The sequence below is a fragment of the Mustela erminea genome, chromosome 4 (genome assembly GCF_009829155.1).
Source record: "Mustela erminea isolate mMusErm1 chromosome 4, mMusErm1.Pri, whole genome shotgun sequence".
NCBI classification, from domain to species: Eukaryota; Metazoa; Chordata; class Mammalia; order Carnivora; family Mustelidae; genus Mustela; species Mustela erminea.
The window spans coordinates 66036244-66052563 of record NC_045617.1 but is presented as its reverse complement, the minus strand read 5'-3'; the positions used below and the strand labels follow the sequence as shown (position 1 = coordinate 66052563).

General features: G+C 36.8%; 1 protein-coding gene across 9 annotated transcripts in view; it reads right to left on the bottom strand.

The window, feature by feature from the left end:
• Window positions 1–16320, bottom strand: part of AHI1 (Abelson helper integration site 1) — a 208834-nt gene that overhangs the window by 170933 nt on the left and 21581 nt on the right. For 8 of the 9 annotated variants that reach the window (XR_004284936.1, XM_032339440.1, XM_032339437.1 and 5 more), the window contains 3 exons: window positions 9716–9936; window positions 7947–8139; window positions 4452–4547 (listed from right to left, as the gene is read on the bottom strand). Coding sequence is in view for 8 of the 9 variants with exons in the window: in XM_032339440.1 (XP_032195331.1) it covers window positions 4452–4547; window positions 7947–8139; window positions 9716–9936 (510 nt within the window). In the remaining variant the exon portion in view is untranslated. The remainder of the gene's footprint in view (window positions 1–4451; window positions 4548–7946; window positions 8140–9715; window positions 9937–16320) is intronic. The other variant, XM_032339436.1, reaches the window with a different exon arrangement.

The window sequence follows — 16320 nt, the reverse complement described above, 5'->3', positions numbered from 1 at the left end:
ATAAGAAAAATAAAAATCGCATCAACTCAAAATAGGTCCTCTTTCACTAGGCTATGAATCTAAGTAGAAAATGTCATGTTAACCTTTGTGTCCTCTATAAGTCAGGAGGAGACAGCTGAGGCAGAACATGAAGGTGGCAGCCTAGGAGAACAAGGACTGAGGGCAGAGAATATATTCAGTAGCTGACGCAACTTGGAAAGGGAAAAAAGGGAAGATTTAGGAAAGACTAAGGCAGTGCTGTCCAAGAAAATCTTTGGTGATGATGCGAACATTTTATACTTGTGGTACCCCCAACACATGACACACTGGTCACATATGGTTTATCGAGCACTTGAAGTTTGACTAGTACAATGGTGGAACTCAATTTTTAATGACATTTAATTTTAATTACTTAATTTGAATTCATTAGCCACATGTGATTTGTGGCTACCAAAATGAACAGTGCAACTCTAAGGCTCTAAACGTGGGAGACTGGCTGATGGCAGTGCTACCCACTGAAGTAGCAGAGGATTTAGGTAGGATGCTCAGATTGGGGGGGGTCTGATATTTGTAGGTTGTCCAAGTTGAAATATCTGAAATCTGAGGTGGAGGCAAGAAAAGAGTCTAGGAAAAGTAGAATAAAGCTGAAACCATGAGTAGGATTGATATTAGAGAAGGAAGTGGAAGACCATGAAGGAAACTGAAGGAACGGTAATAGGGTAACGTAGGAAAAGACGGTGTCAAGGAAACCCAGGTAACAGAGGGTGTGTGTATTAAACACACACAGGTGTAATAAAAGTATAAAGGAAAAATGTTCACTCACTAATGTGGCAAACAGAAGTCACTGATGATTTGTTTGGAGATACTTTCAGAGCTGAAACAAATTACAGATTGCAGTGTGTTCAGGATTGAGGCATCAATCAACAGAGCTGGCAAAAATATAGCCCATTTCATCCCTAGCCTTTTAGGGAAGGATGTAAAATCATTGGGTTAGTAAGCTGAGAGGTGGTTATGATATACAGGGATAAAGTATAGTTTTAATAGAGGTGTTTGGTAATTAAACATTAAGCCCTCGAGAGACTTCCTTCATAAACCCTATTCCTATCTACCTGAAGCTTTTAAGAGAATAATATTATAAGGAGATATTATTCCCCAGCTTCTAAATCATACTTTCTATAGGTTGTTTTAATACTCACCATGCAATCTAGTTTACACTAGTATGATGCTTAGCATGAGTCAATGACTAAAATCAGCCAAGATCTTGTTATCATGGTTACAATTATATAATGTAAAATGTGGCTAAATAAAGCTTTATTATTTTATAATGTACAATAATAGTAATATATATATGCTAAATGAATTAAAAGTGCCTCGAGCTGAGAATTAAGATAAAGTCTCATTTATATCTGGGTAGGGTCCAGACCCTACCTGTTGGGGTTTATTTAGACCACTACAGTAACTTTACAGTTATCTAGGACATTACTGGAATCAATGGTACAGGTATTAACACACTTAAAATTTAACTTGATTCATGCCACTTTTTTTTTTTTTTAATTGACAGAGAGAGATCACAAGTAGGCAGAGAGGCAGGCAGAGAGAGAGGAAGGGAAGCAGGCCCCTGCTGAGCAGACAGCCCCATGCGGGGCTCGATCCCAGGACTCTGGGATCACGACCTGAGCCGAAGGCAGCAGCTTAACTCACTGAGCCACCCAGGCACCCAATTCAAGCCACTTTCTTAAAGATTTTATTTATTTATATGAGAGAGAGAGTGAGAAAGCATGAGCAGAGGGGAGAGGCAAAAGGAGAGGAAGAAGTAGTCTCACTGCTGAGTGCAGAGCCTGACGCCGGGCCCAGGATCTTGACCTGAGCTGAATGCAGATGGTTAACCAACTGAGCCACCCAGGCACCCCCATGCTACTTCCAAAGGTGAATTTTTCCTAATGCATACATTTGTTAATTCTCTCAACAGACATTCACTGAACACTTTCTGTGTGCCACTTAATATGCTGGGAGCTGGTGATAATTAAAGAAGAGAGAGCTTCAAGAGAGTGCTATAAAAATGCAGAGATCTGGTAAAATAAGGACTAAAACATGTTCAATGAATTTGTCAAAAAGAAGTCACTTTGGTGACTTTGAACAACTTAGAATCTATGAAGGCAATACAGAAGTGTTACAGGAGAGGAAGTACACAGAATACTCACACTTTGTAGGGGGTAGAGATGGGAGAATTCCTGATTTGCCATTTCTGCCAATGGCATAAAATGGATAAATAAAAATCTACACACACTTAAAGGTAAAAATGCTATAACACATTGTTTCCCAAGTGCAATTTGTAATTATTACTGCAGTTCTGCACAAATCTTAGTATTTTTAAAAGGAACAAAAGTGCTTTCTGATAAGACCACACAATGACAGTACTTACTATGTGAAAACAACTTTTTGGGGCTTTTTTTTTTTTCCCTCTAAAGCAGTATGAAGGGGATAGAGAAAAGTTGTAACAGGTCACAAAAGGGTAATTTTAGAAGCTATACTGGACCAAGGGATTCCTAAGTCCACTTTATTTCCTCCTAAAGCCAGTCTGGCTTCCTTTCAGCAGTCAGACTGCACTCTTTTTTTTTTTTTTTTTTTTTTTTAAAGATTTGATTTATTTTCAGAGAGAGAGAAAGAGAGCGAGCACGAGCACGCATGCGTGCAAGCAGGGTAGGCGAAGAGGGAGAGATAATCCCAAGCAGTCTCCATGCTCAGTGCAGATCCCCACACAGGGTTGGATCTCATGACCCTGAGATTATGACCTGAGCTTAACCACCCAGGTGCCCCGGCCTGCACTTCTTCTGAAGCCTCTAACCCCCAATATGTATTAAGTGCCTTACCTGCTTTTTCACAGCATCTACTCTATAGCACATAATCATGCAAGTAACATGATTATATGGAAACTGAGCTGGAGGGTAAGAACAATGTCTAATTTATCTATGAATGCTATGTATTTAGCAGAGTACTTGGCACTTCACAGACACTTAATAAATATTGTTCAAAGAATGGATACACAAATAGAAAGTTTTATAAATTGTACAAAATAGGTTAATTTCAAGACTTTAAAATAATTTAATTTGTGTGCATGTGTGTGTTCTAAGATTCATTGTTTATGCACCACACCCAGTGCTCCATGCAATACATGCCCTCCTTAATACCCACCACCAGGCTCACCCATCCCCGCACCACCCCCCTTTCAAAACCCTCAGTTTGTTTCTCAGAGTCCACAGTTTCTCATGGTTTGTCTCCCCCTCAGACTTTCTAATAACTCATTTATATTTGAAATCAGAAATAAAGGATACCAGATAAAAGAATTATAAAATTAACATTTCCCCTTTTGTAAAAATCAACCCATCACATCTCCCATCTATGCTGAAACACTCTCGTTAAAAACACCATCATTCCCTACCAAGATTACTGTAAGAATTTTCAACCTTAATCTTCCAGTATACATATGTACACCCTCTCTAATTCATCCTCCACCATGCAAAGTAATCTTTCTAAAACATAAGTTGGATTATTCAACTGGGTTTTTTTTAAGATTTTATTTACTTATTTGACAGAGAGAGATCACAAGTAGGCAGAGAGGCAGGTAGAGAGATCAGCTCTCTGCTGAGCAGAGAGCCCGATGCAGGACTCGATCCTAGGACCCCGAAATCACAACCTGAGCTCAAGGCAGAGGCTTAACCCACTGAGCCACCCAGGCACCCTATTCTACTGTTTTGTTTAAAATCTTATAATGGCTTTCCATTGTTCTTTAGAATTCTGTAATGGCTTCCTGTTGCTATAATGGCTTCAGAGACCTTGCATGATCAAGACCACCATTTGCCCCCTCAGTCTCTGTCCTCCAATCTCAGTGGCCTTTTGGTTATTTGAGGATATCTCGCTCCTTCCAACATCAGGGTCTTTGCAAATATGGTACCCTCTATCTACCCACAACTCTCTCTTCCCCACTGCTACCATCTAGCTAATACTCAGGTTCAATATTTTTTCCTTAGGAAATCTTTCCTTGACCTCCACACAGTATTTACAAAAATTGCAATAATTGATAAATTGTATAAGCAATTGTTTTATATCTGTTTTCCTTGCTAGAATATGAAGTCAATAAGGTCAAGGAGTTTATTTTCTTGTCCACTGACTTGAACCATTGTTGGTACACAGAAAGGGTTTAATAAATATCTTTTAAGGTGAATTAATGATGGCAGGTTGTTGTGTATCTTTTCTAATACTTCATACTCAGAACCAAATAGTATATCTGGCACACACTAGACACTCAATAGATATATACGAATCTAAGTTATCACCTTAGCTTGCATTAGTAACTCTTCACAACTGAAATCTTAGATCATAACTCCTTATACGAAACTAAACTGCTTAGGAAAATGCAGCCCATCAGATTTGAAGAGGATTTTTAAAGCATTTAAAATGGGTGAAAAACATACCTTGAGAAATGCCCAGGCAATTTTCCGAAAGCCACATTCTTGGTGTTGAACTTCAGAATTATTCCTAATTTCATCCATGCTTAAGAAATCAAGAATCTGTAAACAAGTATAAAAATTACTTCACAGAATACTAACCTACCTAAAATTTAATATTTTCTAGTAACATATTGTTGAAATTTAAAAAGTAAGTTGTACACTTAAAAGGTTTTTCCTTCACAGGAAAGAAAAGCATTTATTTCATTCAGATTTACATTAACTCATCCTATTAGTGAGAGTGTACTTTCTGACCAGTTTACTTTCTATTAATAAATCATTTATTAAGATTTAATTCACTTCAAAGATCAAGTATTAATCAACTCAAATATAGTCTAGGCACAAATATTCCAGTCACAGAATTCTTAAGCTTTAATCTTTTACTTTTTCATGTTTGAGTGCAGACTTCAAATGACTAATTAACAAACTCATGATCTTATCTCTGGGTCCTTCCTTGCAACACCTTCCTGAAGTTGGGGATTTTCTCTTTGGATATATGCTGTCATTAGGCATCTCAAGAGGATTTCTTTCATTATCTCCATCCTGCCTAGATGGAACTCATGGAATTTGGAACGAAGCTGGAACTTATGGAATTTGGAATGAAGCTGCCACAGACTTCTCTGTATTTTAATTACCTGTCATAGACTATCACTTTGAACTTAACTGGTGCTTCTCAAAAGCTTAGCTAAGATAACAAATCTTTATAGATAGCTTAAAAAATAATAAGGACTCCATTCATCTCTCTTCTTCATACACTTAAATCTGTTTTTGGATACAATAGAAGCTCAGGGAAAAAACACTCATAATACAAGAAAAATATATAACAAAGTAAAAACAACTTATAATCTAAATGCATAGATGATCAAAATTAACATCTGGTTTATACACCTAAACCCTTTTCTGTACATTGCTAAGTATATGCATGTTACTATAAATCCAATGCTATTTTGCAAACTATTTTTATATACCATGCAGTAAATATTTCAAGTTAATACATACATAAGTATTTCATCATGTTAATGTCTGCCTAATATACTTTAGTATTATAAATACCATAAACTTAATAATACCTATTATTTACACAACCAAACCTCTTCCTGATTCAAGAGATTTGTTTTCCTAAAATTTTGACTGTTAATAGTGTTTAAGTATTCTTGCACACACATTGTTGTGTTCTTGTAATTTTTCCCTTAGTAGTAATGCTGAAAAGTAGAAAAATGATTTTTAAGACTTCTGATAGGTATCAAGTTGTTCTTAATAAACTCTAAAAAGCTGAAATCAAAAGTAGTTTTGTAGACAATAACACATTATGTTAAAATCTGAGAAGCAATTGCCACTCTGGAAAACAGTATGGAAGTTCCTTAAAAAGTTAAAAACAGAGCTACCCTATAACGCAGCAATTGCACTACTAGGTATTTATCCAAAGAATACAAAAATACTTATTCTAAAGGGCACATGCACCCCAATATTTATAGCAGCACTATCAACAATAGCCAAACTATGGAGAGAGCCCATAGAAGCTGTGGGGTATGTGTGTATGTGTATGCAAATTTGCATACACACACACACACACACACACACACACACAAAACAAATACAATGGAATATTACTGATCCATCAAAAGGAATAAAACTGCCTTTTGCAACAACATGGATGAAACTAGAGTGTATTACTGCTAAGTGAAATAAGTCAGAGGAAGATAAATACCATATAATTTCATTCATGCACAATTTAAGAAACAAAACAGATGAACATAGGGAAAGGTAAGGAGAAATGAGATAAAAACAGAGAGGGAGGCAAACCATAAGAGACTCTTAACTATAGAGAACAAACTGAGGGTTGCTGGAGGGGAGGTGGGTGAAGGGATGGACTAAGTGGGTGGTGGGGATTAAGGAGGGCTCTTGTTGGGATGAGCACTGAGTATGATATGTAAGTGATAAATCTCTAAAGTCTACTCCTGAAACTAAAACAAAACAAAACAAAACAAAACCCCCCAAAAACCTTAAGAAGAAACCAAAAATGTCAAAATCCAACATTCTTTCTTAAATTTATTTTACTAAATTACTAAATTAAATGTGAAGGAACATTATAACCAAGGAAAAATTTCTATGACAAAGAAAAGTTCCTTGACATACAAGTTATTACTCTTTTTTTTAAAAGATTTTATTTATTTATTTGACAGACAGAGATCACAAGTAGGCAGAGAGGCAGGCAGAGAGAGATGGAGAAGCAGGCTCCCTGCTGAGCAGAGAGAGCCCGATGTAGGGCTCGATCCCAGAACCCTGAGATCATGACCTGAGCCAAAGGCAGAGCCTTTAACCCACTGAGCCACCCAGGCGCCCCCAAGTTATAGTACTCTTTTAAAAAATCACAGCTTTGTATAAATCAGACAATATAATCACCGATGTAAATGGTGGAATATTCATATCACAAACATACACAAATCATCTGAAAGTTAAAGATCAAAAAAACAGTAATTCCACAAAATCAGTCATTGGCGATGTTCATGCCCTGCTGTTCCAACTCCCCATCTTGCTTAAACTGAAAGAGAGGTTTCCTCTATTTCCTTTTGCTTATAGAGAGATGACATGAAGTAGAGAAAAAAAACGTATACTTTAGATTCAAACCATCTTGAAACACAAATTACCTACACTTAAAACTGGAGTAACTTTATGTAAAAACTTTATACTCTGAACACTAATTTAGTTTGCATAAAAAAATAGTTAGAATAACAAGTCAGCTCAAAAGCCATATATTTCATTTTTTTAAAAATTTTTATTCATTTAAGAAAGAGAGGAAGAGACAGAGACAACACAAGCAGGGGGAGGGTGGGGCAGGGAGAGGAGGGAGGAGAAGCAGACTCCCCCATGAGGCTCATGGGGCTCAATCCCAGGACCTGGAGATCATGACCTGAGCTGAAGGCAGATGCTTAACTGACTGCTATCACACCAAAGGCCATCTATTTCATAAAGCCTTCCGTGACAGCCCCGACCCTCTATTCACCCTCCACATCTAGGAAGTTCTACTTCATTTTGGTTATATATTATATTTTATTAGTCAAGTGGTCTGTGTGTGTTCATCTTTCTTTCCCTTGGTTGTGTACAAACTCTTAGGGAGTCCAATACTGTTTAATGACTTTACAGTTTGTAAAATGGGTTAACAATGGAGGATTGTATAGATATAGATTAGATTCATCACTTCGGTTTATAGTCCTGTCATTACTGTCAGAATTAAATAATTCCAAGTGAATTACATGGCTAACTATTTACACTGATAAATGCTCAGCACATATACTATTATAGCATATTACATCTCCACAGCCTATTACAAACACTAAATCTTAGGGATTAAATCTGCACAGTACTTTCTTGCATTACTAAACAAGTAAAAACAATAGCTTAAATTTATGCTATTAAAGTATTAAACAAAATTTAGTTTAAATTGCTCTATTCAACTCATACCTCAAAAAACAAGATGACTTTAGGGCTCTCATCAAAATCTCGAAGCAAATAGGGAAAGTTTTCATTAAATATAATTTGTTCTTCCCACTCTGGAATTCTTGATTTTAACTGTTTAAAATCATATGGCTGGGTCATAATAGGAAGAATGTAATCCACATTTTCTTTTTCATAGTGAGATGAAACAGGCCGTTCACTGTCCCAAAAAAAAAAAAAAAAAAAAAGATGCTTCCATTAACATGATTCTTTATGATAATTTTGAGGTGAGAAAAATATAGTGATCAAGGTGAAGAAATAATGAATATGGACATGATATACAATGAAAAATTATTTTGACTGTCCACATCGAGAAAATTACAAATTTATGACACTTAGAAATGGTAGTACCCTACTACCATCTTGTATCTATACACTATCGATTGGTTTCACAGAGTTATCTTATTACAGAAACATAAAGTGAGAGTGTGACAGAGCTAGACTCCTTCAGAATCTTAAATAAGTTTGTAATAAAAGAGTACACTACATTTAAATAAGAAAATGAGCACAACAGGATTGCAAACTCTTTGAGGTGTGTCATATTTTTTTTTTGTATGCTCTAAGATAACTGAATAACTGATAATCTTCACGGTCCTCATCACTGTCATTTTTCCAACCAAATGACTTTTGAATTCCAGTATAATCAATTATTATTATTATTATTAAAGATTTTATTTATTTATTTGACAGAGAGAGGTCACAAGTAGGCAGAGAGGCAGCCAGAGAGAGGAAGGGAAGCAGGCTGAGCAGACAGCCTGATGCGGGGCTTGATCCCAGGACCCTGGGATCATGACCTGAGCCGAAGGCAGAGGCTTTAACCCACTGAGCCACCTAGGCGCTCCTAGTATAATCAATTATTTTACGGTGCTTTCTATTTATAAGCTTCAAGCACATATTAGCTATATAATATTGGGAAAAAATAAAAAGTCAAGATTTACTGACTTTATATGAGGCCCAAGTAACATATTAACTTCAAAAGAAAAATATTTAGACAATTAAAACACGTACAGTGCAACATGCAATGATTTATACTGCAAGTTCAATGCCATAAATTAGTCATTAAGTTAGGGAGAAGCTCTCTCAACTCACCTCCACTTAAAATGAATCAATGAATTAAGAAATGTTCTCTATTTCTTCTAGAAAACGTACTAATCAGTATCAATGGTCTAAGAACACCTACAACCAGTAAATTATTCTCTAATACAAATCCTTAGCTCTATTTCCATTGAATTTTGTTTTTTTTAAGATTTTTAAAATTCATTTGATTGAGAGAGAGACAGTGAGAGAGGGAATAAAAGCAGGGGAAGTGGGAGAGAGAGAAGCAGGCTTCCTGCTGAGCAGGAAGCCAGATATGGGGCTCCATCCCAAGACCCTGGGATCATTACCTTAGCCTAAGGCAGACACTTAACAACTGAGCCACCCAGGCACCCTTCCACTGACTTTCAGTGGTAGAAAAGAGGACTTCTACTGTAGACAGTTTCAATCTCAAGGGTTGGCTGTACAATTAAAAAAATTACCTATCGGGACGCCTGGGTGGCTCAGTTGGTTAAGCAGCTGCCTTCAGCTCAGGTCATGATCCCAGCGTCCTGGGATCGAGTCCCCACATCGGGCTCCTTGCTCTGCAGGGAGCCTGCTTCTCTCTCTGACTCTGCCTGCCACTCTGTCTTCCTGTGCTCGCTCTTGCTCGCTCGCTTTCTGACAAATAAATAAATAAAATCTTTAAAAAAAAAAATTACCTATCAGCTTTCTTGACATATTGACCAGTATTCTCATCAATCACATGAATTTTTACCATTGGGTGAGAAATCATATAATCGGACTTAAGTCGATCAGTGCGGTGAATGTAAACTCCCAGGACAAGATCATCATCAAGCAAACATTTGGGATAAACTGGACTATCTCGGCTTGTTACTTCATGAACACCATCACCATCAGTGTCTTCATTATCATCTGAAACGACATGCATGGAAGAAAATCAACATTATAATCAATTGTTCCCACAACAATATATTTAACAATATACACTGAATTTAAATATAAGCCAATCTTTACAATCCATGATTATTTGTCTTTGTTAACCAAGTAACTTCAAAGGAAAAAAAAAGAAAAAGCCAGACAAGAGCAGATTACATTCTGAGAGTAAAATATTACATTTACTAATGCATCAAAATAGGATGAGGAATCTTTCTTTTTTTTCCCTAACAAGGACCAAGAACACAAAAATAAAATAGTAAGAACAAAAGACAAAAAAGTGATTTTATGTAGTGGAATATGCAATACTCAACTCATCTGTAACTGTAATTTCTACTTCTGGGTTGGATGTAGTAGGATGTAGCAGGTCAATGCTTCTCGTAACAACTTGAAAAAGCCAAATGAAGTACAAAAACCTTACTGGTAAAGGCATCAGAACAGTACGGAAACAATGTACAGCAGATGGGCTAAAATTCCAGAAAGGGAGAATCATTCAGTGGTAAGCTGATGGACTAGTAGCTATTTTAGTCTCTGGGGACATTTACTGTTTCAGGGTGTGGGCTGAGGATCAGGGTTTGGCCCCCACAAAAGGTCACCACTGGGTGAAAGAGTACCCACAAAACGTTTTAAGTGGCTGATGGGGCTAAAGCAGTCACATTAGAGATCTGAGGAGCCTCAAACACATAGCTAATTTTCCCCCACAAAACTGAATTCTGAGGCTATGTGATTGACTAAAGTAGTAGTGAAATCTCTCAGGCTTGTGGTACTAGGAGACGATGACCCACCAGGGGGAGGGGCCTGAAACAAAACGGGCAAAATAAAGCCCTAGAGGGCATGGTCATTTTCCACCTATAGCTGCTTTTCACCTGGGGTCATTTACTAATTCTGGGCACAACTAGAGGTTGAGAATCCAGGCATGGCCCTGGCAGAAGACCCCTACTGGGGGACAGAGAAACCAGCAGAGATTCTGGCATGCACATGGGGCTAGAGTGACAAAACTGTAGACCTGAGGAGCCTCAAACACCTGGTCAGTCTCCCCTTCAAAGTAGCTGCCAAATTTTGAAGCTGAATGGGACAGAAGGCTAAAGGACCAGGCTGAAAACCTCAGAAGGCCAAAACTGAATCTTTGAGGCTGAAGAGACAAATACCTGCCAGATTCTCAGTTCAAAACTCCTACAATGCCACATCTTAGAAATGGGGCAAATCGAAGATACAGTTTTTATCAAAACTACAATCTAACCCTGACATAGCCCAATTCCTGATGGATTAAAATCAATTTCTTCACCCTATCTGCCTAAGAGTAAAGAGGAAACCTTTTCTAGTAGAAAATAAAATCATCTGTAGCCTCTAGCATTCTACACACAACATCCAGCATATAATGAAAAGTTACTACATATAAAGGGGCAAGACTATATGACCAACAACCAGGAGAAAAGAGAGAAAACAGAAGCTGACCCACAGATGATCCATTCTGGAATTAGCACACAAGGACTTTAGATAACTATGATTATCAATATGTTCAAGAAAATAAAGGAAAAAATGGGTTAAAATGGAAACTTTCAACAGAGAACCGGAATCCATTAAAAAACCCAACAGACTGGGTGCCTGTGTAGCTCAGTTGGTTAAACTACTGCCTTCCGCTCAGGTAATGATCCTGGAGTCCTGGGATCAAGTCCCGCATAGGGCTCCCAGCTCTGCAGGGAGTCTGCTTCTCCCTCTGACCTCTCCCTCTCATGTTCTTTCTCACTCTCTCTCTCAAATAAATAAATAAAATCTTGAAAAAAAAAAAAAAAACCAACAACAACCCAACATTCTGGAAAGGAAAAATATAGCATCTGAGGAGTGTCTGGGTGGCTCAGTTAATGTCTGGTTCTTGATCTCAGCTCAGGTCTTGATCTCAGGGTTAAGAGTTCAAGCCCTGCACTAGGTTCCATGCTAAGCATGGAGCCTACTTTAAAAAACAAAACAACACAGCATTTGAAATTAAGAACTCAATAAGATAGAGGACATATATCTCTATTATATCCACATACCCATTAATATCATGTTGGACAGAAAGAAAGACATGATTAGTGAAACAAAAAAGAGCAGTATCAATACCCAAACTTAAGCATAACGGAAAAAAATTTTTAAAAGAATATAAGGAAAAATCATAAACAAGTAGACATACTTAAAAAAACAAATGTGAATTTATAATTTAGAAAAAGAGGAAGGAATAATGAAGAAGCCATATTCTAAAAAAAATTTGAATAATTGAATTCTCCACAACTAATAAGTGATATCAACCAAAAAATTCTAAGCAGGGTAAATTCGAACGAAGCATATTTAGGCATAATGTGATAAAATACAGACATCAAAGAGAAAAAGAAAATCTAAAGATGAGTCAGATGAAAAAAAAAGTCACATTTCCGCTAATGGGACATAAGTGCTAGAAAGAGAAATGATGGAAGCCAAGAGACAACTGAATGATTTCTCCAAAGTACTAAAGAAAACCAATCTACAACCTAAAATTCTATTCTAGCAAATATAGACAGAAATGAAAGTAAAGGCATTTTAACATGACAAAAACCTAAGGGGATCAGCAGGCCTATACCAGGAAAAATACTAAATTGAGCTCTTCAAGCAAATGAAAAATGGAAAAATGAAAATTCATTAAGGAAAAAGTAAATTTTGGAATGAAAATAAATTAATATCAACTGTACAAAATGATCACTAAAACAGCTATGAAGTTTAAAATACATGCAGAACTAAAATGCATAATAAGAAACCTATGAGACAGGAAAGACAGAGATACAGAAAAAGCACGTGACAAAGTTCGGATGGAATTAAACTATCCTAATGCTCTAGCAGTTCTGGGGGAGCATATTTTGTTAGGGAGTTAATTTGTATTAGACTATAATAAGTCAAGAATAAACTCAATGTTCCTGAGGGGAAAAAAATACAAAACTGTAAAAATATGTATAATTAAGTTAATAAAAGAAGAAAAATTTTTAAATAAATAACTCAAAAGAAGACAAGGAGAAAAAGAAATATGAGACAGGTGGATCATACACAAAACAGTGTATAATACATACACAAAACAGTGAAATAAGAAATATAAATCCACAGAAAGACTAGAAACAAGAAGGGGGGCTTTTTGCTTTTTGGGATTGGGGTAGAGCACTTCACATTTACTGAGGGTCTGCCCCCAAGGAGCTCACAGGCTAGGAACTGAGACCCTCCCATGTTCTAGGGTCAGGTAAGAAAAGAGGTGAAGGCAAAAAAGGAAGGAAATGAACAGACACTTGTCCCAAGTAAGGGGGATGCAAAGTAGGCACAGGCAAAGAAGCCTAGAGGGGTGAGGTGGGGAAGAGATGCAGTAATGGCAAGCTCCATCTAGACCTGAGGACCACAGACTAAGCACAGGTCTAAACGCTACCTGCCCTCCACCACGTTGGCACCATCTGGCAGTGTATGGTGGTAATGCCAGAGAAATGAGGATGGGAAAAACTATACTATGCAAACTCAAACTACAAGTAGACCTGGAGGGAAAATTATTAGAGACAAAAAAAGTTACTGTATAATGATTGCTCTTATACACTGAATGCTTGTATCCCCACAAGATACATAGGTTGAAATCCCAACCTCCAATGTGACAGTATTAAGAGGTGGGGAGATGATTAGGTCATGAGGGTACAGCCCTCATGGATGAGCTACCCTGCTATGTGAGGTTACAGTAAAAAGGCATCAGTCTACATCCAGGAAGTGGGTCCTCACCAGACACCAAATCTGTGGGTGCCTTGATCTTGGACTTTCCAGGCTCCAGACTGAACAAATAACTATTTATTGTTTAAGCCATCCAGTCTATGATATTTTGTTACAATGATTAAGACAACTTGGAAGTGTCAATCTGACAAGAAGATATAACATAACTTCAAAATACATAAAGGAAAAAAAAAAAAACCCTAACAGAAATAAAGAAAAAACAAAGAAACCTCAAATCACAGTGCAAATTTTAATACCTGTCTCAACAAATGGATAGAATAAATAGCCAAAAAACCCAGGAAGATGAGAGGCACCTGGGTGGCTCAGTCATTAAGCATCCACTTTCAGCTCAGGTCATTATCCTGGGCTCTCGGGAATGAGCCCCGCATCAGGCTCCCTGCTCAGTGGGAAGCCTGCTTCTGCCTCTCTCACTCCTCCTACCTGTGTTCCCTTTCTCGCTGTGTCTCTCTATATCAAATAAATAAATAAAATCTTAAAAAAAACCAGGAAGATGAGCTGAACACAATAAACTTGATCTGATGTAAACAGGACACTGCACCCAATGATACCAGAATTCACACTCTTTTTAAATGCACATGAAATATTTAGCAAATTGACCATAAGCTGGTCATAAAGAAAGCCTCAATAAATTAAAAAAACTGAAATCATTCAACAATATGTCCTCTGATAACAATGGCAGATACAAACTAAAACCAAAAAGGAATCAGAAAATCATGCTGGCTGAGATGAAACAATATACTTCTAAAAATAGGTGATTGAAGGAGAAATTAAAATGGAAATTGGAAAATGTTTTTATTGAACAACAATGAAGATATTATAACAAATTTGTGGGATGCAGCTAAAGTAGTACTTAGGTGAAAAGTTAAAGTCTTAAATATATATAAAGACTGAAATCTTATAAAATCCATCTTACAAAGTTAAAAACAGCAAATGAAAGAAAAGAGAATGAAGAAACTAATACAAATAAAAGAACCAAAATAGTACACAAATGAACAACAGATAAAATCAAATCCAATGGCTGATTTCTTTGAAAACTGAAAATCCTGAGACTGATCAAGAAATCTAGGAAAAACAAATTACCAATATCAAAGGACACCCTTTCAGATGCCACAGACAGACAAAATTTGAAAATTTGGATTAAATGAACAAATTCCTCAAGAAATAGTCTCTCAAAGCTGACAGAAAAAACAGTATGTGAAGAGTGATATTTATTAAAGAAACTAAATCTGATTTAAAATTCTTCCCACAGGGGCGCCTGGGTGGCTCAGTGGGTTAAAGCCTCTGCCTTCGGCTCAGGTCATGATCCCAGGGTCCTGGGATCGAGCCCCGCATCGGGCTCTCTGCTCCTTGGAGAGCCTGCTTCCTCCTGTCTCTCTGCCTGTCTCTCTGCCTGCCTCTCTGCCTACTTGTCATCTCTGTCTATCAAATAAATAAATAAAATCTTTAAAAAAAATAAAAATAAATAAAACAAAATAAAATAAAATTCTTCCCACAAAGAAACCTTGGCTTAAAAGTCTCCATAGTAAATTCTTCCAAACATTTATGGAAGAAATAACACCAATTTATATAAATGCTTCCAGAGTATTGAAAAATATGAAACATTTCCCAATTTTTTTGAGAGTATCAAAACCTTGCTATCAAAAACTGGGTATTTCCAGAAAGAATTGTATAAACTATTCTCTCTCATGATCCGATACAAATATTCTAAACAAGGCAACAGCAAATCAAATCCAATAACAGATTAAAATACACACACACACACACCAACACACACACACAAAATACTCTGTAACTAAGCTGCAGCTACAGGTCCCTCTAACCCCAGGAACACAAACATGGCTTAATATTTGAATAACAATTGACTACATTAACAGAAAAACTGGTGAAAATTTGTCTGACCAAGTTGAAAGATAAAGAAAAAGCCCCTGGTAAAATTCAGTATTTATTCATGATTTTAAAAAAACCATTAGCCAATTAGAATACAAGGTAACTCATAAACTTGATAAGGAGTATTTTACAAGAAATCCCAGAGCAAACATTACACCAAGCGGTGAATTAACGGAAGCTTTTCTCCAAGGTGTTTAACACTGTAATGAAAGTCCTAGCCAGTGTATCAAGGCAAGAAAAAGAAGTAAGATGTAAGGACTGAAAAAGGCACAATGAAACAATCATTATTAACAGGTGATATGATTGTGTATGTAGAAACTTCAAAACAATCCATGGATATATGCTTAGAAGTAATAAATTTAGCAAAAACACTGGATACAATATTAATTTTTTAAAAACAAATTATATTTCTCACTGCATATTTTTTAAATTAATTTTTTAATATCTTTTCAGCATAACAATATTCGTTGTTTTTGCACCATACCCAGTGCTCCATACAATATGTACTCTTCTTAATACCCACCACCTGGCTCCCCAAACCTCCCAAACCCCGCCCCTTCAAAACCCTCAGGTTGTTTTTCAGAGTCCATAGTCTCTCATGGTTCACCTCCGCCTCCAATTACCCTCAACTCCCTTCTCCTCTCCATCTCCCCATGTTCTCCATGTTATTTGTTATGCACCACAAATAAGTGAAACCATATGATAATTGACTCTCTCT